The sequence below is a fragment of the Momordica charantia genome (assembly GCF_013281855.1).
Source record: "Momordica charantia cultivar OHB3-1 chromosome 9 unlocalized genomic scaffold, Mcharantia_2.0 BLBB01000009.1, whole genome shotgun sequence".
Lineage (NCBI taxonomy): Eukaryota > Viridiplantae > Streptophyta > Magnoliopsida > Cucurbitales > Cucurbitaceae > Momordica > Momordica charantia.
The window spans coordinates 25964641-25989175 of NW_028275167.1; the positions used below are offsets into that span (position 1 = coordinate 25964641).

The 24535-nt window shown below is 35.0% G+C and overlaps 3 protein-coding genes and 1 non-coding gene across 4 annotated transcripts; all 4 read left to right on the plus strand.

The window, feature by feature from the left end:
• The first annotated feature begins 1771 nt into the window (after positions 1-1771).
• Positions 1772-6459, plus strand: LOC111010274 (Radical SAM superfamily protein). Its single transcript, XM_022283642.2, has 10 exons — positions 1772-2070; positions 2201-2276; positions 2374-2471; positions 2665-2772; positions 3094-3180; positions 3334-3450; positions 4436-4539; positions 5336-5475; positions 5602-5738; positions 5850-6459. The coding sequence occupies exons 1-10, from the start codon at positions 1864-1866 to the stop codon at positions 6027-6029; spliced, it is 1254 nt and encodes a 417-aa protein (XP_022139334.2). The 5' UTR covers positions 1772-1863; the 3' UTR covers positions 6030-6459.
• Positions 6460-6938: 479 nt separating this feature from the next.
• On the plus strand, positions 6939-11716 carry SCL30 (SC35-like splicing factor 30). Its single transcript, XM_022283394.2, has 8 exons — positions 6939-7089; positions 7629-7812; positions 7906-7983; positions 9371-9532; positions 9860-9897; positions 10700-10778; positions 10850-11035; positions 11361-11716. The coding sequence occupies exons 2-8, from the start codon at positions 7637-7639 to the stop codon at positions 11500-11502; spliced, it is 861 nt and encodes a 286-aa protein (XP_022139086.1). The 5' UTR covers positions 6939-7089; positions 7629-7636; the 3' UTR covers positions 11503-11716.
• A 1945-nt stretch (positions 11717-13661) lies between these two features.
• TRNAK-UUU (transfer RNA lysine (anticodon UUU)) lies at positions 13662-13733 on the plus strand. Its single transcript has one exon. It is a non-coding gene; the product is annotated as a tRNA-Lys (tRNA).
• A 1260-nt stretch (positions 13734-14993) lies between these two features.
• On the plus strand, positions 14994-22657 carry LOC111010252 (2-oxoglutarate dehydrogenase, E1 component). Its single transcript, XM_088117525.1, has 9 exons — positions 14994-15146; positions 15251-16917; positions 17147-17373; positions 17535-17867; positions 18263-18509; positions 19444-19572; positions 21222-21437; positions 21721-21844; positions 21997-22657. Exons 2-9 carry the CDS (start codon positions 15364-15366, stop codon positions 22233-22235), a joined length of 3069 nt encoding a protein of 1022 aa, XP_087973651.1. The 5' UTR covers positions 14994-15146; positions 15251-15363; the 3' UTR covers positions 22236-22657.
• Positions 22658-24535: the final 1878 nt, after the last annotated feature.

Below are 24535 nucleotides of genomic sequence, written 5' to 3' on the forward strand. Positions count from 1 at the left end.
TATTAATAAGGTTAAAAAGCACGTTTGATCATTGTATTTTTCATCAAAATAACAATTTAGTCACTAAACTTCAGTTGGTAACATTTTAGTCCATGTACTTTCTCTAAAGTAACAATTTAGACACAGAACTTTAACTTGTAACGATTTAAGTCCCTATAGTTTAAAATTTGTAACAATTTAGTCTCTATCGTAAAAACTTTTATTAAAATTAAGTGTCAAATTTTATCATATGACAATTTAATATTTATAATTCATAAACATATTTGGTCCATCTTTAGTTTATCAATCTATACATATAGAAATGGTCGGCGGTTGTTGGTCGGAGATGGGAAATAAAGAGAAAGAGAAAGAGAGAGAAAGAAATAGGGATGGAAAGCCACTAACGGTCAAATGACCATTTATAACTATTTTTCAAGCTTTAAGGATAAAAAATGTCTATTTTGAAACTTTGGGATTAAATAGAAACCTTCACCAAACCTCAGAGACTAAAAGTGCTCGTTTTGAAAATTGAGGACCAAGTATACACCTACTTCAAACTTTAGGGACCAAAAATGTATTTTTTTCTTTATTTAAAAAGTACTCACTCTCTAGATCATAGACATCGTAGATTTTCAGTGAAGTTTATTTATTTATTATTTTTATTTTGTGCAGCTTGATTCCTACCATATTACTTTGAACCTAGTTTTTTCTTTTTCACTAAGAAATATAAAATTGGTTTAAATGTATACATTTTTAGTCTCTTTAGTATGATTCTCGTTGCCAATTTCAAAGATTAATTATAAATTATATTTCATTTTATGAACTCTTGCAATTACATACTTGTAAATTATTACTAAATTTTAAATGAAGTATTTCGAATAAAAATTATGGATCTGTCACTAATCATGCACAAATGTTTTGAGTTTCAGGTTAAGCAATCGAACACCAGACAGTTTTCACTTTTCAATTTGTTAGTGTTGCTTAAACGAATTTGTAGAGAAATTTACTGGTCATTGTAATGGATTGGATTGTATCGGGGAGGACAACATAAACTTTGATTCATTTTTATATTTTAAATTAATGTTTTTGGTAAATTATGTTAGAAATTGTGTATTTATTATATCATGTTATACGAATATAAGCGAAAATAAAGGGCAATTGGCTACATGATTAGTGTTAAAAGGGTCAAACCAAGCACAAACAAGGACCTCCTTTGGAGCTGCATCTGTCCATACTTCAATTTGGACATGCTGTCCAAAACTAAAGTTTAGCTCAAGTTCGATTTGTAGAATATTTTGACAAGTAAAAAACTTGCTAATAGTGGGTAGAATATCAATTTTGTTGGCATATGATCTTTTGATTGCTTGTTGGATTATAGGTACAAACACTGAACACTCCCTCATAGAAGGTGGAGTGCCACCTTCTCAAGCTATGCAATTTATTGCATTAAACTCAACTCAACTCGACGCTAGTTCGAACTCAGTACTAACTTAAGTTTCGAAATTGGTGAAAGCTTTGTTTGTCGGTTGTGAGTTAGACCCACATCAGAATTCATATTGGATCACTTGCTGATATGTCATACAAGATAGAATCGCGCATCAACCATCAAGGTAATTTTTCCCACGAAAGTTTATGAACTTATTAAACACCCCTTCAAATTTAAACCCTATTAGACACGAAATCTATTTTTCCAACTATCTTATTTTTTTTAAGTAAGAAAAAAAGCAAAAAAAGAAAAAAAGAAAAAGGAACAAAAAGTAAGATAATATATTTCGAAGGCGAATTTGAAGGGAAGAAATAAAACCCCAGGAGACAGAACAGTTCCAGATTGGGTTTAAGTTTTGGCCTTCTCAATTCAGTTGCATCCGCTCTCAGTTCCACAAGATGATTGCCATTTCAATGGCGCTCATTCACCATGTATGCTCCATATCCGCCGCACGCGCAGTACGGCCTCGCCGCGTCGCCGCCGTGCCCTCTCGGAACCTCTCCACGTCCACATCCCCTCGCGCACGCCCCCCTCCCGAAGCTTCGAAAGTGCTCATCGGCTTGTCGGAGCAGGAGCTCCAACAGCTCGCTTTGGACTTCGGCCAGGTAACAAACGATAAACGACTGTATTAGTCTAAAAGCCTGGATTGCTCGCAAATGAGTGGCTTCATTTTGTGGAGCTTTTCGCTTCTGTTTCGTTAAATTGTTGGAGATGTTTCTGTTTGGGATGAATTAGGAAAAGTATAGAGGTAAGCAACTCCACCAGCTCATTTATAAAAGGAAGGTCAAGGAAATTGAAGAGTTTACCAACTGTCAGTATTATTTCTTCTTCTCTGATTAACTTGGTCTGTCTTTACTTTATCTTGTTATTGAGTTGCTGTCTGTTATGGTGATTTGGGTTGATTGCAGTGCCACAGGCATTCAGGAATGGTCTTCAGGAAGCTGGATGGAGGGTGGGCCGTTCTCCTGTTTACCAGTCTGTTACTGCATCTGACGGGACCGTTAAGGTACTTTGATATTAAGATCATTCATTGCTTTATCCGATTTTGATTTAATTGAATTGCAATTGTTCACTGTTTCAATTATTTTCTGTTTGCATTCTTATTAAATTATTCTAAATTTATCATGGTAAGTGAATGGTTGAATGTTTGTACACGAGTCTGTTTGGCTTTAATGCATCCATACGTCTAAATTTTGCAGTTGTTGCTGAAGTTGGACGACAACAGGCTGATTGAAACCGTTGGCATACCTGTGGAAGACAAAGACAATAAAGGTTCAGTTCGCCTTACTGCTTGCATCTCATCACAGGTAATATTCATATTTGATCATTCAGAGACGTGAATTCTGTCATTTACATTTTCATCAATGTATCTTAGTTTATGATTTGGTCACAGAGTGTTTCTCTTCTTAGTAAAGTGATTGGGCGTTAATGTAGTACCCGGTAGTTGTCTAGCCCCATGTATACTTGAGAAATAACCACATTGCCCAATAGATGAAATTACGGTACATATATGTCTTTTGAAAGCACTTGCAATGATTTTTTAACCTGTTCCCTGGGAAATGGGATTGTCTGAACTCATTATGGTGTTCAATCTTAAATCAAATTTATACTGAATTTGAAACATTAAGGTTGGCTGCCCATTGCGCTGTTCATTTTGTGCCACTGGAAAAGGGGGGTTTTCAAGGAATCTTCAGAGACATGAAATTGTTGAACAGGTATTTTATATCTCTTACATTTTGGTTTCGTGTTTTTGTTATGGATTTTTTCTGTTCTAGTATCTCATTGATTTTTAGAAATTTGAATAAATGAAATTATTTCAGGTGTAATTAATCCTCCCCATTGTGATTAGTTGCATTTTATATACACAGGTATTTGCGATTGAGGATATTTTCAACCATAGGGTGACGAATGTAGTATTCATGGGAATGGGCGAGCCAATGTTAAATATGAAATCGGTGCTTGAAGCGCATCAGTGCTTGAACAAGGTTGATTCTTCAAGACTCATTTATCCTAACATTTTGTGGGGTAATTTTTTGTGTACTATTTGATCTTTTCCCCTTTGTTATTCTTCCGTTCTATATTTTCTTTTTACCCGGTTCCGGTACATACACTGCAAGAGAGGACCTGGAGAGCAAAACTCTTCATTCACTAGCAAAACAATTGCATTGAAAGAATGAAATACACAAGGAAAGGCCCCCCAGAGAATACCGCATTACAATAAAACTCTCAAATTGGTAAAATTAAAATATAATTATGAGAAACCTTATGAGAGAGCTCTGAGAGGAGGAAAAAACAACAGTTGCCGAGATCTGGCCCAAAAATATATCCATCAAGCACCACATAAAAAATTCTTCTATTTCTTCTAACCAAATATCTCATAAAAAGTTCTAATAGCATTAAGCCATAGGGTATTAAATTTTCTTTTTACAAGGTAATTGCGTTTCACACATCTAAGAGCAACCAAGCGAAAGAGCAAGATTACACTATAGAAGTGTGAACTTATTGTAGAATGATTCTTAGATTCAATTGAATTCCAAGATATAGGTATTCTATTTGAGTCATCCCATTTTACGCAAAGAGAACCCATCCAGGAGATAAGGAGACATTGCTTGGCATTTTTCCTGAGTACTAAACCGCCCCAGAGGGTAGACCAAATGAAAACCTTTCTTTTTTCCTTTTTTGGGTATCCATCCTTATGCCTTCCCAAGCTTCTGGGTTGGTGCATTTAAGCACAAAACTGTCTTTAGATCATCCCCAAACAACCCCATATATTTTTTGAGGTTCTATCAGTATCATGCCTGTCCACTTTGAGATAAAGGTTCTTATGTCATTATTATCTTTTAATAATAAAATGTTATCACATGAAACTGTCATGGGAAGGCTTGCTTTAAGGTTCCACCATGTTCATTACACACTAATTTTATGTGCCGAGTCTGCAATTTCTCATGAAATTTTTTATGTTTTTTCTAGGACGTTCAAATTGGACAAAGAATGATCACGATTTCCACTGTGGGTGTTCCTAACACAATTAAAAGGTTGGCGTCTCACAAGCTTCAGTCAACATTGGCTGTCAGGTAATATATACTCAACAGGAAAAATATTATAGATTGTTTGATTAAATCAAAAACAGAAAACAAAAAATTCAGTCTTTTTTAGTGATATTTTGCCAAGGGATAAATTTTGCTAGTTTTCATGTACTGCTTTGTGATATATACGTCCATTTTAAGAGTGTAGGTCTTTTCTTTCCAGCCAACTTATGCTGTCACCCCTAAATTTTTAATAGGTAGCAGTTAATTAAGAACTGTGCGAATTGTAGAATTTTGGTGTAGTTTATTGTTACGACTCAAAATTTTGCCATTCCAAATATCTGAGTGAAGATGTCTATGTTTACGGTGGTTGATTGCTTTCTTATGGTTGTCCCAATAAATTCTGTTTACTTATTTAGCAGTTAGATTACTGATTTCTCACTGATTATAACTATTTTTTAAAAATGTTTTTAATTAATGGAGAAGACATGCAAAAGAGGGAGAGGTGAGAAATCCTCCCAAATGCATAGGATGTTACAGAACGGTGTTCCAACTTCCAATTATTGTAAATCATAATCAGGGAATAACTACAAAAACGTTAAGAGATTGTACTAGCCTACTAGGCATACCCCTTCCTAATGTTCTTTATGAGTTTTTTCTGGCCTCTCAATTTTTTTCTCTCTCCCTAATCTTTCAAACCATATGGTCCATTCCAAAGCAAAATTTAATACTTTTAATCCTTTATTTTGAAGAGATGCCCATGACCATTTGTAGGATAGGTCCTTAGATTTTGGCTCTCTTTTTAAATTTTACTTCTATGAACTCTTCATTTTCTGTCCATCAGCTTACATGCACCAAACCAGAAGCTTCGGGAGACTATTGTGCCCAGTGCAAAAGCATATCCTCTCGAAGCGATTATGAAGGATTGTCGTGATTATTTCCTCGAAACTAGTCGGAGAGTTTCCTTTGAGTATGCACTTTTAGGTACTGGGTTCACTTTAGCACCACTATCCCTCTCTCTTCTTCCATTGTGTTCCTCGTTGAAGATTTGGGCTTCCAAAACATGACATTCTTCCCCCCTGATTTTTCTGGTGCTTATCAATCGAACAGCCGGAGTCAATGATGCAGTAGAGCATGCCGTAGAACTTGCAAAGCTTCTCCACGAATGGGGGCGCGGTTATCACGTGAACCTGATACCTTTCAATCCCATAGAAGGCTCTGAGTATCAGCGCCCATATAAGAAAGCAGTAAGATGCTCTTAACAGATGTGCTGTTTCCCATCACGTATCAAGAAGAAAATGTTTCAGATTTTGTATGTATACTTTTCACTGATCAATGATCTTTTCGTTTATCTTCAGGTGGTGGCATTTGTAGCTGCTCTAGAGTCCCGTAAAATAACCGTAAGCGTTCGTCAAACAAGAGGCCTGGATGCAAATGCAGCTTGTGGTCAGCTAAGAAACCAATTCCAGAAGGACCCTTTGGTTGCCGATTCTGACAGCAATCGGTCCGACGAATCAGCTGTAGCTATGGCTTGTTGATACGCAAAATTCTTAACTATATGCTATTCGACCAACTTTATTATGTTGCATACACCTGATCCTTCTCTGTCTACCTGGAGAACCATTTTCCTTTTTGTGGGACAAAGGCACCTGAAGGAAGCTTGATAGAGATGGATATGAAGGATGGAGGCAGCCAGCAGCCACAGCAGCCAGCATTTCCAGGTCTGCTTGTTCTACACTCTAAATTCACTGGTTGTTGTACATGGTCATGAAGCTAAATTTCAGATACGGCGGAGTGTCGATAGCGGTTGTGTGCATTTATCAATATTCGACGGTGGACCTATGTAACTGACAATTTTATTCTCTTGGATGTACGAGAGATAAACTAAATTATAGTTTAACCATATCCTCGGAAGCATCCACAGAGTGACTACTACATTGAATCATTTTATACGATTTCTTTTTTTTTTTTTTTTTCTTAGGCCATCTAGAACAATTTTGTAAGCTTATTACATCCATCTTTTTTGTTTTTTTTTAAATGATAATTATATTAAAAGATAAAAATAACTCTTCACAAGATTAATTTTTTTAATTAATTATTTATTTTTTAACGGATTAGAGGGACAAAGATTTGAATCCGACTATCTTCACTTTTTTTTTTGAGGAAAGTCTTCACAAGGTTTACAATTTAGAATCGATATTGAAGGTAACGGTTTGAATTTCATTAAATAGAATTAATAGCTATTTGGTTATAAAATTAAACCATATTATAATTTTGTAGGTTAATTTAATTAAATTCATTAAACTTTATTTTATCATATTGTAAAACAAAACTAAAAGATTGTATGTGTCGTGATAATCGACTAATTAAAACAAAATATAGAGAATTTAAACTATAAAATCATAATAAAATAAAATATAGTATTTATAATTAAAAAAAAAACACGCGGTACGGTTTATTTTTCTTTTGAAAACTCGCGTTTGAAACGAAGCTCAGTTATAAAAACTAAACCCTACCATCGCAGAGTTTACAGAAGTCAGATCGAGGGACGAAGCTCTCTGCGCATTTTCTCGTAAATCCTTCTCTTACCTTGTTCAGGTAATCCAACGCTTTCGCTATTTCGGTTCTTGATGTATAGATGGAGACTTCGCATAATTTCTTGATCGAACCTCAAACCCACATGAAGCCGATCGATACTCACCGCCACTTTCTTTGTTTCGATCATTCGATAGTTAACTTTCTAGGTTTACTCTTTGTCTGAATCAAGTCTTCGCGTTTGTTTCGGTTAAAATTTGGGAGAAGTGGGGAGAGGAGCCTTTTCGTCGAACCCTCTCGATCCCTTCTTCATTGACTTGGTTATTCTTTTTGGGCTTCTTTTATTTGGGGTTGTGATCTCCAAGATTTTTATATGTATCTTGTAGCTTAGCTATTTGGAGTTTGGAAACGGGCAATTGAGAGGATTAGCAGTTGAATAGGGAATCCTGAGCATGTGAAGTGTGGTTTTGGGGTTTAACAGTCGAAGCTGTTTCAGTTTAGGATGATATGCATTTAGAAGGGTATTAGTATGAATAGAAAGGAGGATTTGACGAAATGCGTCTTCATTATGACCGACCTCACCTGGTAATTGTTTTTAACAGGTTTTAACATGAGGAGATACAGTCCACCTTATCACAGTCCTCCAAGAAGAGGATATGGTGGTCGAGGAAGAAGCCCCCCGGGAAGGGGTTATGGTGGTGGTGGTGGTGGTGGTGGTGGGTATGGAAGACGAAGGGAACAGTCTCATGGTAGCCTTTTGGTTAGAAATATTCCTATGGATTGCAGGTGAGAATTTGGGCTCTATTAATTATGAATTTGTTTGTTTTTTCTCATTGATTCTCAAGAACTTGGAAATTATGGTTATTTTGATACTTGCAGGCCAGAGGAGCTTAGAGCACCCTTTGAGAGGTTTGGACTTGTTCGTGACGTGTATATCCCGAAGGATTATTACTCAGGGTAAGCATCTTGTGTTTGTTTATGTTTAACAGTACTCCAACCATGGCATGTTATTGGGTTCATTAAGCTGATACAACCTGATTCCCAAACGTGAGTTTTACATTCATTTCAAGTTAACACGATAATGACACATCTTCCTTTGGGTTTATGAGCACCAATTTTCATTAAGATAAAATCAAATTAACCTCAAAGGGGTTCAGGTGGTAACTTTTAGGTTTACTGATTAAGCATTTAGCCAAGTCTTTTGCGTTAGAAATTGAGCCTGGTTCTTACCCTTGTTTGTTGCTCTCAGCCATGTGTCATAATCAGCCTCTTATATAGACCAATCATCCTTGAAAGTCAAAATAAATGGAATGCATTTTACAGATTTTCTCATTGCGTGTCTAGATTCTATTTTCAGAACAATGTCAACTTTCTTCTTATTGAAATACCTCTTTTGTGGCTGCATATGCAATATGAAATAAACTCATACGAAAATTTCAAGGGGGCCTTGTTACGACTGTTTTTGAACTTAATCAATTCTTGAGGTGTACAGTGTACTGAGTTCTAAATCTGTAAGAAATTTTTAGATCGTATCGACATTCGGTAGAATTTGTTATTCATGGTTAGGGAATGAAGAGGATGAGAAATGTCAAATGAAGTTTCACCAGACCTTTTTTTTTCTGGGTGAATTTTATTCCCATTTCACAGTGTGTTAAATTTTGAACTGCTTTGTCAGGGGGCATTTTGGTTTGAACTTTGAAGTTAAAACAAGCCCAGCCCCATATTAATGAGGGTCTACTACTTTTCACTGCCTAACATATTGCTCGTCAAGAATGTAAAGAGTAATATCCAAATGAGGTTGTCTCTCTCTGAGGAGATATTAGATAATTACCCCCATCAATAGAAGTTGATGAGGAAGACGATAGAATCTTGAGCAATTGAAGCCAACAAGGGGAAGGTTTTAAGGTTGTGGAATGTTTGTTCAAGTGCTTCATGTGTTTCCAAGTTTTTGAAGAATTTTCAAGTCATGAATTGTTGATTTCAAGTACTTGTATCAAGATATATGAAGATTTTTCAAGTCAAGTGATGTTGAATCGAAGTGCTTTAGTTACAAGAATATGAAGATTTTTCAAGTCACTTGCCTCTTTCATGCTTGATTGTAAAGAGAAGGTTAGCTACTAAACTTTGAAATTAGCTGCTTTATGTAACTTCAGCCTCAGCTTAGATGAAAGCAATCTGAAGTTGATATTGGATGTGAAAAGAAAGCTATTCAGTTTATGGTATCCCAAATTCATTTGGACACGAAAAGTATACAACTTTTAATTAGTCAGTGAAGTTACCAAGATTTTTGTCCAGAATGAGTTCCTTATTTTCATTATGAAAATTTTGTTTGAATTATTTGTAGTGAACCTAGAGGATTTGCATTTGTGGAGTTTGTTGATCCTTACGAGGCTTCTGAAGCTCAGTATCATATGAATGGGAAAAAGTTTGCTGGGAGGGAGATTACTGTGGTCCTTGCTGCAGAGTCAAGGAAGAGGCCAGAACAGATGCGTCAAAGGAGTAGAAGGTAGTTTGTATTATCTTTGACCTCTCTTTCTCAATGGTTTCAACTTTCAAGTGACTGTAATTTCACATACAAACTTCATTTCTGTAATTTTACAATCCAGACTCCCTTGCATCTACTTTCATGCTTGTTTGGCTTGAATCATATCTGTTCTTGTTCGTTGGGAAAAAGTATTCTTTTCCGCATTGTGACTGACTTACCATAAAGTTAAACTGAAAGCAATCCTCTTGCTCTTGCCATTCTCTATGGGCAAATGGCTAATAGCCTTTCATGATGTTTATTTAATTACACCTGCTTATATTTTACTATTCTTTTTCCCCCTTTCTTCAGGGGACCATCTGGCTATGGTGGACGGCGTTCTTATTATGGTATGGGTAAAAGTAGTCTCTAAAAAATTTTATGCACCTTTTAAATAATTTTGTAGTCAAGTGAAATCCCAATAAAAAAAGTTCAGTGAGAAGACCTCTTATGTTCTAATTCTGATTTTTTTAGTTCATGTTACTTCTATTCCTTGATTGTTCAAGAAGACTATAACATTACTTCTTGTTATGAAACTGTTAGACACTATAGCTTGTAGCTGCGATGCAGTAGTATATGGAATTTATTTCCAATTTGTTGGATTGGACGTGTATTTCTCTCGACTTTTTGAGAGTCTGAGATTTAAGATTCATGTACTTATGTACCAAATTAATTGGCGTTAATGATAATCTCTAAGTGGTCATTTAACATCCTATAAACGACTTTTTTTTGTATCGAACCAAGGAGCTCGTCACATGCATATTAATTTAGGCAGTTGATTGACCTATTTCCTCCAAACATTCTTTTCCAAGTGTGAGTGCTTTTGTTTGGAAGTCTTGTTTCTTCTAAACCTTTTGTTTACATTTGGGCATCCATTTGCAGCTGCATTTATTAGCTTGAAATATAAGCATGTGATAATTCATTTTTTTCCACTAGGTCATAAGTTTGTGAATTTGCAGGTAATTTATTTAATTAAAAATAAAAATCTCTGTACATTTAAATAAGTCCATATACAAATCTTGTTCATTGATATTATATTATAGCTTGCGATTAAACGTACATGTAAAAATAAGTCCATATTAGATTATCGTGTTCAACGACAACATGGTTTCAGGCAGAAATTGACCAATTGAAATTTTGTTGATAATATAGGGCGTTCTAGATCACGTTCAGTATCCCGATCACGCTCCCCCCATCATCCTTCAGGTTCAAGGAGTAGATATCGATCAAGGTAATCCATTTATTTCAAAATGTTCATATTTATTATGGTTTAGGTAGTAAATATGCAAATGTAATTGTCAGGTCCTACTCTCCTGCTCCGAGATGGCGAGGTGACTATTCTGTTTCCCCTAGTAGAAGACACGCAGACTACCCCAGATCACCAAGAGGTGCGCCTCATGAGCGAGATGGTGAAAGGAGTCAGCAGGCCTATTCTCCAGGTTATGATAATGCTGATGGCCATGATCACGATGGAAACGGATATCACGAGTAAGTTGAATGATTTACTGATGACTTTGGATCTGCTCGACTGTATTTTTTTTTCAATGTTCTTGCAACATGGTCCCCCCTCCCACACCACTTTTATCCAGGTTGCAATTTTTACATTATTGGTTTTGGGGAGCATCTCTAAGATGTGACTATTTTTAGAGTTTCTCTGTTTTGCATGCGTTGCCCTTTTATATACCCTGGTCTCATGGTTGATACTCTCTTTCAGTTTGCTTATTCTTGCCATCTTTGTTTACCATGGTGGTTAAAATGCTTGCTTTGCGTTGTGTTTTATTTATTTGTCAACCAACCTCTTTTCTATTTGTAGCAAGTCTGCATTTGAAGGAGGGGATGTACGAGCTAATTGGAGGTCTTCCCCAGGCAGGAGGTCTTCTCCTGGTAGAATATCGAGATCCCCATCTGGGTCTCGGTCCCGCTCTGCTGATGCGTCACCAAGACATGGTAGATGATTTTTCTTTGAGAAAACATGGTAGATGATGTAAACCTTGGTTTCTAATATTCAACATTTGCTACTTTTAAGTTAGCATCCACTATCCTGAAAATATTTTAGATTCTACTTTGTAAGATGTTCTTAGTGTAAGGATTTTCAAGACATAGGCGCCATCATTTACTTTTCTCGCATTTGAAGTTTAAAATTATTATGCTAGATGATGATTCCAATTATCTGGATTGTGCATGTTCTTCTTGTTCATCTATCGAAGACGCTGTTCTTTGTAGAGATGTGGTTGCATCTCCATAATGTTCTTCACCAGCAATTAATATCTCATAATGTTTGGTGAAGAGAGGGGAGTGGGAGGGGTTGTAGTTCTGTTTTTTGAGTGTTTCACCACAAATCTTGTACTCCACTTGCCATTGTCTTGAAGTAACATGCCACTTTGTTGTTTGTTTCTCTAGAAAAGGCTTCTCTGTGAAGTAATAATCTGAGTGTTTCCACATGGGTAAATACATTTTTCTAATCTTGGAATCGATGCCGTGTGGTTTCGTCAGTTGGATATCTGGGAGTGTTGACAGCAACATAACATTGTAACCGACGTTTTGGGACTCGTCCCCAAATGAGAGGGGAAGTCTCGGATACTGCCCTGCAAAGCTCGAATTGAGGAGGGATATCTCCATTCATCCCCAAGTTCACCAATGCCATCACTCGGTGGTTCACATGGGTAAATGCTTTCGGCTGAGACTTTTGGAAATAAGCATTGAGGAAGGCCTTTTTCTAACAGCACTCAGGGAAAAGGCACTTTTTGAGTATTATAATTTGAGACTGACTTTTGAAAAGTATTTTTATTGGACTGATTCTTTTTTGTTCTTTAAAAGTTATTTGGAATGCACTCTAATTTAATTCTTGGCAGTGAGTTTGAGGACGGTTTTGACAAATTTGTTTTTCAGTGAAAGGCTCACTCTTTAAAATTTTAAAATGTATTTTTAGTGTGCTAAAGTTACTACCAAACTCTTCATCGTACTATATTACTGTTTTACCTCATTTAAACGATTAATTATATTAGTTTTAGATCGACATTTTTTTTAATTTCTTAGACCAACATCTTTTAATTTTTTGTAAGAAGTTTAAATTTTTTCTTCTTCACCATTTTGTTTTATTTAAAAAGTTGGAGATGAATGCCGGCAATGCATATTTGGAGTAATTGATTTTCCTAGTGTAATTTGCTTCAATAAAATCTTTAAGGCTAATTTACTTCAATATAAATACAATTTTACTATTAGTGTTTCAAAAAAAAAAAAAACATTTCTAGAATACAATATTGAGATTGTGGGGTTTCTCAAATAAGAAATATAGTGAAACTTTGGGGTGAAGATTTGAATATTTTAACTTATAAGGAAGGTTTTGGTGCGTGTGATGCTGAATTGATAATTAGATAAATATACTGCCTCTTAATTTAAATTATTATAATTTAATTTACATACATATGTGCTAATTTTAGCAATTAATAGACTAAAAATATTTAATAAACTAACCAAAATTTTAAGTGCCCTTGTATGGAAAAGGTTCGCTTGGTAAACGTTAAAAGAGATATTTAGGAGTCATTTGATACCTGCCTTACGAGGAATTGTCTCTTCCAAAACTAATTTTAAGTGTAAATTATAAGTTATTTACAAAAAATAAAGATGATTGGCATTTAAAAATCAATATTCATCATTTCATAAATTTAAAAATGAAAAGAGGTCATCAGTAAAGTAAATTTAAAAAACAAAATGAAAATGGTTATCCGCCCATATATATATATTTTTAATTTACAAAGAAAATCGAGGTGGTCGAATTTTAACTTAGTATGGATACTGGTTATTACCATATTCACAAATTGTCTAAAATTTTGTATGATTAATGATTGTATTGCATGAGGACAAAAAACACATAATATATAAAATAAAACTATAACTTTAGCTCAATGGATGGAATTTTCTTAATAAGGGGATATAACTCAAATAAATAAATAAATAAATAATGGTAATATTTGAGAAGTGTCAAATAAATAATTATGTGGGTAACAGTTTTTTTTTTTAGCTTAAAGATTTAAACACAATGAGAGAGTGCGTATAAATAAATAAACCTCAATTTTATATTATATTCAAATGCAAATTGTTTTTCATCAAACAAGCCGTCTTAGCTCAGTGGTAGAGCGCGTGGCTTTTAACCACGTGGTCGTGGGTTCGATCCCCACAGACGGCGCCTTTTACGTTTTTTAATTTTTAAATAAATAGCAGTTGAAATTTCTATTTTTTTTAAGCGATTGAAATGTCTAAATGTTTTTTTAGTACATAAATGTTTTTATTAGTACTTATATAATTTTGTTTATATCTAACTAATAAAGTTAAAATTTCTATTTTTTATATACTAATTGATAATAATAAAAAGCTTTTAAATTTTTTTGAGTGATTGAAATGCCTAATTTTATTTCTATAATAGATATGCTGGGTATATTATCAAATAAAGTTGAAATGCCTAATTTTGTTTTTATATACTAAATAATAAAGTAAAAATTCCTAACATTTTTTTAATGATTGAAATGCCTAATTTTATATCTTAAAATAAATATACTAACTAATAAAAATATTGTACCAAAAGAAAAACTAATAAATTATGTTTAAAATTGCTTTGAAAGAGTTTAATATAAACAATTTATTGTCAGCTACATATATATTTAGAATATAGTTAAATGGCATTTCTAAAAAAAAAAAAAAGAATATAGTTAAATATGAACGGTTGAAATGCCTAATTTTATATCTCAAATAATATGCTAACTAATAAAGTTGAAACAGTTAATTTTATATTTTAAATACATATACTAATTAATAAAAATTTTGTATCCAAAGAATAATTAATAAATTAGGTAAGATTACTTTAAAAGATCTCATATAATAAAATACTTATTATCATTCTTAATTTTGATAGTTTCATTATCTACGTTGCAATTATTATAATTTTGATAGATAATAATTAATCAACAAAAAAATTCATGCGTTTATTTTGTAATAAAATAAAATCGTTTTTTCAGTACAAAATAAAATGGGTTTAAATGGACAAACACATTGCACTCAATTTCTTAACCTAATTAGTCCTCCAAAATGTTTGTTTTAGTTTTTTCTTTGTATTTATATAAATTATACAAAAAAAAAAAATTGAGAGTGATGGTAAACAATGAGGATGTGGGAGTAAAAATTCCAACCTTCAAAAGTTAAAATAAAATAGATACTGTAGTCTGTAATATACTCAATATTGTCCCGATTTTGTAATTTAAATAATTTTTCAATATTGTCTTATGCAAAAAGAAAAAAAAAGGAAAATATCTCCGTGTCCAAATTTTTCGTTCGGCCCACCGCCAGAATATGGGAGTGGGGGCCCACTGCCCACCCCAGATAGAAGACTAGAATTTAAAAAATTTTAAAAATAAGAGGAAAATTCAACGGCTCGCCGAAGGGGAAAAATTGTAAGAACCAAAAAGTAAAAAAGAAAAAAAATTAATAATAATTAAAAAAAAGAAATAAAGAAAAGGAATAAAAAGCGTAGCTGGGTTGTTTGGTCTGAAGCGAACGCAGCATCGCTTTTCTGCGATTAAGGGTTTCGAATTTCTTCGCCATTTCGGTATGTTTTGTTCTATATATCAACTCCCTTTCCAATATTACGGCTAGTTTTTTTGATTGTTTTTGTTGTTTGTTTTTCCTTTGGCTTGATCTAATTCCTTACAGGATTGTCAAGAGGAACCTACAGATGCATGCCATTGGGTATAGAGTCTGAGAAATATTGATTTGGAACAGTTTTTTTTGCCCTCTTTTGTTTCTGGTAGTTTTGATCGGTACGAATGGGGTTGTTTAGAGCTGGTTCTGCCTTGGCAAAGATTGCCATTCGGAGAACTTTGGCACAGGGGGGAGGATCATATGCTGCAAGATCACGAATTCTTCCGTCTCAGAATCGATATTTTCATACTACGGTTTTTAAATCTAAATCACAATCTGCCCCAGTGCCTCGCCCTGTGCCTCTTTCGAAGCTAACTGATAGCTTTCTGGATGGGACGAGCAGTGTGTATTTGGAAGAATTGCAAAGGGCCTGGGAGGCTGACCCCAACAGTGTTGATGAGTCGTGGGATAATTTCTTTAGGAATTTTGTGGGTCAGGCTGCAACGTCTCCTGGTATTTCAGGCCAGACGATTCAAGAGAGTATGCGTTTGTTGTTGCTTGTCAGGGCTTACCAGGTTAATGGTCACATGAAAGCCAAGTTGGATCCTTTAAGTTTGGAAGAAAGAGAAATTCCGGATGATCTAGACCCTGCCCTTTATGGATTTACAGATGCTGACCTCGATAGGGAGTTCTTCCTTGGTGTGTGGAGGATGGCTGGCTTTTTATCAGAAAATCGTCCGGTGCAGACTCTGAGGTCAATATTGACCCGACTTGAGCAAGCATACTGTGGGAGCGTTGGATATGAATATATGCATATTGCAGATCGTAACAAATGTAACTGGTTGAGAGACAAGATCGAGACCCCAACACCAATGCAGTATAATCAGCAGCGGCGAGAGGTAATTCTTGATCGTCTTATATGGAGTACACAGTTTGAGAACTTCTTAGCCACTAAGTGGACAACGGCAAAAAGATTTGGGCTTGAAGGTGGTGAGACTTTAATTCCAGGCATGAAAGAGATGTTTGATAGGGCAGCAGATCTTGGGGTTGAGAGCATAGTTATCGGAATGCCTCACCGAGGAAGACTAAATGTTTTGGGTAATGTTGTTCGGAAGCCTCTTAGGCAGATCTTTAGTGAGTTTAGTGGTGGTACAAAGCCCGTGGATGAAGTTGGACTTTACACAGGAACCGGTGATGTCAAGTATCACTTGGGTACTTCCTATGATCGACCAACTAGAGGTGGAAAACATATCCATCTTTCTTTGGTTGCAAATCCAAGTCACTTGGAAGCTGTTGATCCAGTTGTTGTCGGAAAAACTAGAGCAAAACAATATTACTCCAATGATGTTGAAAGGATCAAGAACATGGGTGTCTTGATTCATGGTGATGGTAGCTTTGCTGGACAAGGTGTAGTGTATGAAACTCTACATCTGAGTGCTCTTCCTAACTACACCACTGGAGGAACAATCCACATTGTTGTGAATAATCAAGTCGCATTTACAACCGATCCTAGGGCAGGAAGATCATCACAATATTGTACTGATGTTGCCAAAGCTTTGGATGCTCCCATATTCCATGTAAACGGCGATGACATGGAAGCAGTTGTCCATGTTTGTGAGCTTGCTGCAGAGTGGCGCCAGACCTTTCATTCAGATGTCGTTGTTGATTTGGTTTGTTATCGTCGGTTTGGACACAATGAGATTGATGAGCCATCCTTCACACAGCCTAAAATGTATCAGGTTAGTACTTCCAGTTTTAATAATTAATATTTTTGGATATGTATATTGCGATATTCTTCTTGCTCTGGCTTCGGTAAGTTACTTTAATTATCAGACCTATATTGCTCCTTCTTTCCACCTTGTTACATCATGCTTGGTTCCCTTGGTTTATTCCTTGATTATGCATTCATGTTATTAGCTTGTATATTCTTAGTTATCCGGTACTGACTATCAAGGTGATTGAGAACAGGTCATAAGGAATCATCCTTCATCTCTTGAGATCTACCAGAAAAAACTTTTAGAATCTGGGCAGGTGACTCAGGAGGATATCAGTAGGATACGTGACAAGGTCAATAAAATTCTTAATGAAGAATTTTTGGCCAGCAAAGATTATGTCCCAAAGAGAAGGGACTGGCTTTCAGCATATTGGTCTGGTTTCAAATCACCTGAACAGCTCTCAAGAGTTCGGAACACGGGGTATGGTAAATTTTAATCTAAGATTATTTATTCTGTGAATATTTCTTCTATGATTTCACATGCGGATTCGATATTTTAGCACTGAAATTTATACTCTGGTCCCGTCAATGAAATAGTTTCTTACACAGAAAAAAAAAATTATACTTTGATCAATTTTGCAGAGTTAAACCAGAGATACTAAAGAATGTTGGGAAAGCGATTACTGTATTTCCTGATAATTTCAAGCCTCATAGAGCAGTAAAAAAGGTTTATGAACAAAGAGCACAGATGATTGAAACAGGAGAGGGCATTGACTGGGCACTTGGTGAGGCACTTGCTTTTGCCACTTTGGTTGTGGAAGGCAACCACGTCAGATTGAGTGGCCAAGACGTTGAGAGAGGTACTTTTAGTCATCGGCATTCTGTTGTGCATGATCAAGAAACAGGTGCCATCTACTGTCCTTTGGACCACGTTATTATGAATCAGGATGAGGAGATGTTCACCGTAAGCAACAGGTAAAGTTGATTATGATCCCTAATTTCCTATGTATTCTCAATTCTGGCAACTTCCCTTTCGGTAGTTTGTATAGAATAGTCATTAGGGTCACCTGATAATGTTAGAGTTGTTATCCAATACTTTGGGAATGGGTAATGACATACTTCCTAGTTTCTTCTGCGTCTTCAATTTCTGCATGAAGAACAATGGAAGCATATTAGTTTTGGTTTGATCCAGATGACTGTGTCTTGATACCCCACCATAGTGCTGGTGTCACTAGTATATTACCTTTTTAAAATTTACTCATCTATGAGTTTTGTAATTGAGGGTTTCTGTTGGACATATGCACGAGTTGAGTGGTTTACTTTATTGCATGGGTTTCTCCTTACAAGTTCTGTCCTTTGTTTTCCAACAGCTCTCTTTCAGAGTTTGGAGTTCTCGGATTTGAGTTGGGTTACTCAATGGAAAATCCTAATTCATTGGTAATTTGGGAAGCTCAATTTGGTGATTTTTCAAATGGGGCTCAAGTGATATTTGACCAATTCTTGAGCAGTGGAGAATCAAAGTGGCTGCGGCAAACAGGGCTTGTTGTGCTGCTTCCCCATGGCTATGATGGCCAGGGCCCTGAACATTCAAGTGCACGGTTGGAGCGTTTCCTTCTGGTATCCAACAAAGACCTTCTTCTTCCTTTTTTTATTTTTTTTAACAAATTGTTTCCTCATTCTTTCTTATTTGTGCTTGTCTACTGCTCTGTCTCTTTTTTTAACTTAGTTATTTTTCCTTGCTCGTTTGGTTTGAAGATGCATACGTGGGAGATGAGGTTCTCATACAAGAAGCTAATTTTAGAGAAATGTTGAAATATTTTATTTCTATCTAGCTTTATATTGTGCAGTACTTTTTAAGCATAAGGGGGCATTAAAAATGTAGCGCTATGAATCATAAAATAATGAAAAAATTAAGAATTTTTTAGAAACAACGGTTTTTGAAGGATGTTTCTGAATTTCCAGAAAGGAATTAAAAAAAAGAGGCGCTGTGGCATGCAGTTTAGCAAGAACACCCTTTTTATGCGTTTTTTTCATTACACTGATATGGTTTAACTTTCTCTGGTCCTTTTTTTTACCTTTGAGTTCAACAATGTGGGGTGAGGATTTGAACATCTGATTTGATCTCTGCTTTCTATAGTTTAGACTTTGAAATATGCACTTGAAAATTGTCAGAGTTCTCTGTTATCAAAATAAATTCCTGTTTGGATTTTAAAAAGTTCTATGATATTACTATCAGAAATAATTATGAGGAGCTTGACATGACCCTAGGTTGCCTACCAACCTATTTCAATTTGGTAGCTGTGGATTAGAACTCACCAACTATCATTAACGCAAGAATGGGACTGTATGTATTTTGCCGTTCTAGGCTTCTACTGCCAGGATGGAAGGAACTTAGTATCTGGTTTGCTCTACCGTGATCAACCGTTCTTGTTTATATTATTGGAGATTTAAATGGATTATGTTGGAATCTTAAGAATGTTTGTCCTGGTTGCAATGTAATACAATTTCGATTGATTCTTGAATAATGGAAATTTTCTTAAATATATGGCAGATGAGTGACGACAATCCTTTTGTTATTCCGGAGATGGATTCTACCCTTAGAAAGCAAATTCAGGAATGCAACTGGCAGGTTGTGAATGTTACCACTCCTGCCAACTATTTCCATGTTCTGCGGAGACAGGTCAGTGCAAGTTTTTGGTTGATGATATTAGTTGCTTTTTGTTTTTTGTTTGTATTTTTTAATACAAAGTAAGGAACTTCCCCCATTAATCTACGTGGAGACAAAAGTAATAGCAAAATCTTAAGATTTAGTGTCCTTTGACCTTGTAAAACTTCTACCTAGGCCTTCCATTTATTGGAATAGAGAAATTCACCAGCGGAAGGCAGCTCCAGACCCAAGTTCTACAACCTTTCTTCCGCAAGACCTTATCAACAAAATCTTGACCTCGTCCCAAGATTTTTTAAAATCAATCTTAAAATTGACCCTGCAATCTGTTGCAATTTTTACCTTAAATTAAATTTCTATTATATTTACTCCCTAATTTTAACATGAGAAAAATCACCAAAAACTCATCCATCCTAACAAAAATCAAGTCTTCTACTAAATTGAACTCAATCAAACGACCATTAAATAGATCTTTTAAACCTCACAAATTTAAATAAATATCCAAGTTCGAACCTTCCCATAAGCTCAATACCAAAAACCCTTGATGTCTTCCAGGTTCGAGCCTTGGGTGGCCTCTGGTATAGGCGAGCAGAGCTTCGACTCCCAATTATCAAAATATATATATATATATATATTAAATACCCAACTCTAATGTCGCATTTCTCCAAAATCTCATCAATTTTGTGATAGCCCTCCGTTTTCTAATTCATTAAATGTACTTGAGAATTTTTTTTTTTTTTTTTAATACTTTTCAAATGAAAGCTCAGTAAAGATTGCAGCACTTAAAGTCTAAGGTCCAAAACGAAACTAAAAGTTGAGGATAAAAATTGATATGCCATGCTAAGTTTAGAGGTAAAAATTGTTCTAAGTTTTTTCTTTCTGCATAGGGGGATGTCTCACTCCCCGCCCCCTGTTTGTAACACTTTTCTTAATCTCAAATAACATGATTTGGTTTCTGCTACAAAAAATTGAGATTAATAAGGAATTGATCCAATGATTATGATTGAAGAACTATATAGATAGGAAAATATTATGAAAAATGAAGAAAGAAGACGATGTCAAGAACCCTCCCAGAAATGAAAATAGGACCCATCTAACAAAAAGTTTCAAACAAGGAGAAAAAAATTGAAACCTTTAAAGATATATATCCAAGGACAACGATGTGAATCATATTTGGAAAAATCCTTAGAGTTTCAACCATTATTGCAAAACCCATGTTTGCTTTAAAAAAAGAAACCAAAGTGAAGAAGGATAATTAGATAGTCTCTACAAGCACTTGTTACCGATGTGAGGTTGGTTTGCGAAAGAAGCTAACCAAATCTGTGTCGCTCACCAAATTCTATGGTTAATGATATTTGTAAATCGGTGGTTCCTGTTATGAGTAGAATCAACAGAATAGCAGGGCCCACGTGCACCGACCCGCCCCTTCCTTCAGTAAAGCCGACCTCTTTTTCGTCAATGCTGTTGAGGGTTCGAGGCCCTGTCAGTCCCGATGGATTAAGGGCGGGCACGAGCGGTTTGGTATCCGAGCCAATTGGTCGAGTAGGATCAGAAATTCCCAAACCCTCACTAGATCTGGATCATGAAACTGTTTCTCAATCAGTTATTTATTACGACTACATTAATATCCTCTTTTTTTTTAATATACATATCTTTATTTGCAGATACACAGGGAGTTCCGTAAGCCTCTAGTTGTAATGGCCCCTAAGAATCTGCTCCGACACAAGGATTGCAAATCTAATTTGTCCGAGTTTGATGATGTTCAAGGTCATCCAGGTTTTGACAAGCAGGGAACCCGATTTAAGCGCCTCATAAAGGATCAGAATAATCACTCTGATCATGAAGAGGGTATTAGACGGCTAGTTCTCTGCTCCGGAAAGGTTGGTATCCACATTCTTTTTTTGTTGCTGCTAGTCAATTTTCACTAAAATGCATCAAGGGTGGAATAATTATTTGCTTTCGAATCTGGAATGTATAAGACAATGAGTTACCGTTTTCTCTTTTGTAACTAACTATAGTATGAATTTTCTGATCATAATTCACTATTGACTATTCTACGTAGTCTTTCTATTCTGCCCTCAGAAATTTGGTTTGTTTTTCAGTTACAAATTACTGAGTTTTAGTAATATTGGTTTAATCTTTGTATGCATCTTTTTTTGACAGATCTATTACGAGCTCGATGAAGAGCGAACAAAGGCAAATGGAAAGGACATTGCGATATGTAGGGTGGAACAGTTGTGTCCCTTCCCTTATGACCTCATTCAGCGAGAGCTGAAGCGATATCCAAGTATGTTATTCAATTATTCATAGTTACCTACGCTGCATGGTATCTCATTGTTCTAGCAGCAGATTAAGACTTGGGCTTCTGCAAAACTTCTAATAAGAAGATTTTCCCTTTCTTTTCACTTCTTTAATGGGATTTCTTTGACCTTTTTCAAGATGCCGAGGTCGTTTGGTGCCAGGAAGAACCAATGAACATGGGTGCATATACCTACATTTCGCCACGGCTTGCCACTGCCATGAAGTCACTTGGTAGAGGCACAGCAGAAGATATCAAATATGTTGGTCGTGCTCCATCGGCTTCTACAGCTACCGGATTCTATTCAGTTCATGTGAAGGAACAATCAGAGCTTGTGAAGAAAGCACTGCAGCCTGAGGTTATCAACAATGTCTTTTGAAGTTGCCCAACCTGGACCTATCACTATTCTTTGTTGGATGACATCGGACTTCTTCCTGAATAATCTCCGCTCGGAACATTCGAGTAATGGTAATACTTATTTTCGTCTCAATACCTATACCGATTCCTTTTTGCATGGAATATGATACCTGCTTCATCCACTAAGACCAGTTTTGAATTGAGATTTTTCTTTTTGATGTTGATATGTCTATGATAGCTTTTGCTTAGTGGTGGGATACACTATGTTCAATAATTTTGCAGATAGAATAGTCTGCACGATTTTCCACTCAGCCATGAATGTAATCTTTGTTTTCTTCAAGTTATCGACTCTGCATCTCAAATTTAGATGCTAAAAGTCTTTCAAATGTATTTTGAGTCCCTGTTTCAATGGAAAGGAGAAGAATGGAGAAATTTCTTCTGGAAGTGTTTGGTTCGAGACTGTGTATGGTTTCATAAATTGTTTGAATAGCTAAGGCAAATTTTGAAGCTACTAAACTATGTTCAATCAGGTGAACATGAGCATATAGCTCAAAAATATTTGTTTTGATTCCGACACTATTTAAAAATGACTAATTTGTTTTCAATTTGCAAAATTTTATCATAAATTTTATATATATTGGTATCTTTTAATACAGATTTATGATTACAAGAAAGATCAAAATGAAGGGATGAAAATGATAACTTTTTTTAAAAGTCAATCAAAAGTACATAGTATTTAGACGAACCAAAATTAGAAATATAATTTTCAAATAAACCAAAATCAATAGTACATAGTATTTAAAGCTTTTAAGATGTTAATGAGATTTTACAAAGATTAGTGCATTGCACCCATTGGATCAAAATTTGTAGTCAAGTGTATTTAGGTGAGAATAATAGTACAGTGGTATCCACCATAAGAGATTTTGGTGTTGTGTGTTCTTTTGCATATAATTTTTTGTGGTCTATGATTTAAGGAGAAAAAAAAGGATCTTTTTTCAAATACTTGATTTTGTTTTTGTTCTCTCTTTTAAACATTAATTTACTACAAATGTCCCAAGTTTTGTAAATAATATTACCTGGCCACTTTATAATGAAAAAAAATCTAATAAAGACTTTACCAATCAAGGGTCGGAATAAATTCTTCTTTCTTTTAAGGATACATTAGGCAATAAGGCTTGTAAAAGGGTACCCCTTGATTGCACAACAATATCTTGAAATTGGATGCTGACATATTACAAACCCCATCAATTAGATTCCAAAGCTAAAACTTCACTAAAGAATTTCAAGAAAAGAGTCTGCCTTTTCTAAGTTTCTAAATACTATTCTTCACTAAATTTTGGATGTAACTTTCAAAACCTCGATTTTAGTTTCTAAATTTTTATGTGTTCTTGAACTTTCATGAACGTTTATTTTAGTTCTTGAATTTTTTGAAAACAAACATTCTGATTTTGATTTTGCATTTAATCATATAATATAGTTTCAAACATGTGTATTGACGTTGTAACATGGTCGTATATATTGAAGTTACATAGGTGGTCTAAGCTAAGACAAGGTATTTGGTGAGTAGTGAAATTAGGTGATAACAAGGACCGGAAGGTCAAAATTTAAGGTATTTTCTTAAATTTAGAGACTAAAACAAATATTTTCAAAATTCAAAGGTCAAAATAGTTATTTTTAAAAGTTTAAGGTGTAAAATCAATGTTTAAAAAATTAAAGAACCAAAGTGGAAAAATATTGAAACTTTAGGAAATCAAACTGAAATTTAAACTTTAGATATAACAAATAAACCAGGAGAAAGAAAGCAAATATATGAAGGGATAGGTCTCATTTTAGTGTTTGAGTATGTGTACTAGCATGCTAATGTGAGAATGTATTAACCACATATGTTGAGAAATTATTGAGAGGAGACCGCCACAATATGACTGATAGTTTTACACCGTTAGTTTTTATAAAAGAAAAACCACAAAGAAACTTTAAATCTATATCCAGTGATTATTAGAGAACATGACATTACGCTGACCTCATTCAACAATTTTTCCATATGTCGGAGACGAATATTAGGTGGCAAAATAATATAGCAAAGAACAAAATAGATATTCTTTCGAAAGTTTCACATTTCAAAAGTTCCCGAACAATAAATAGGAGCTCTCCACTCATCTTTTTTAAGAATAAGGTGGCAAATCGCAGGAGTTATCTCCTTCCTATGCAAATATGCACCAAGAAAAAGAAGAGAAAAACTTGTATTTGAATACAATTTGGCTTTAAAATAACTAATTAATAATAATTAAAGGCAAAGTTGTGAGTAGCTAATTAACAAAAATC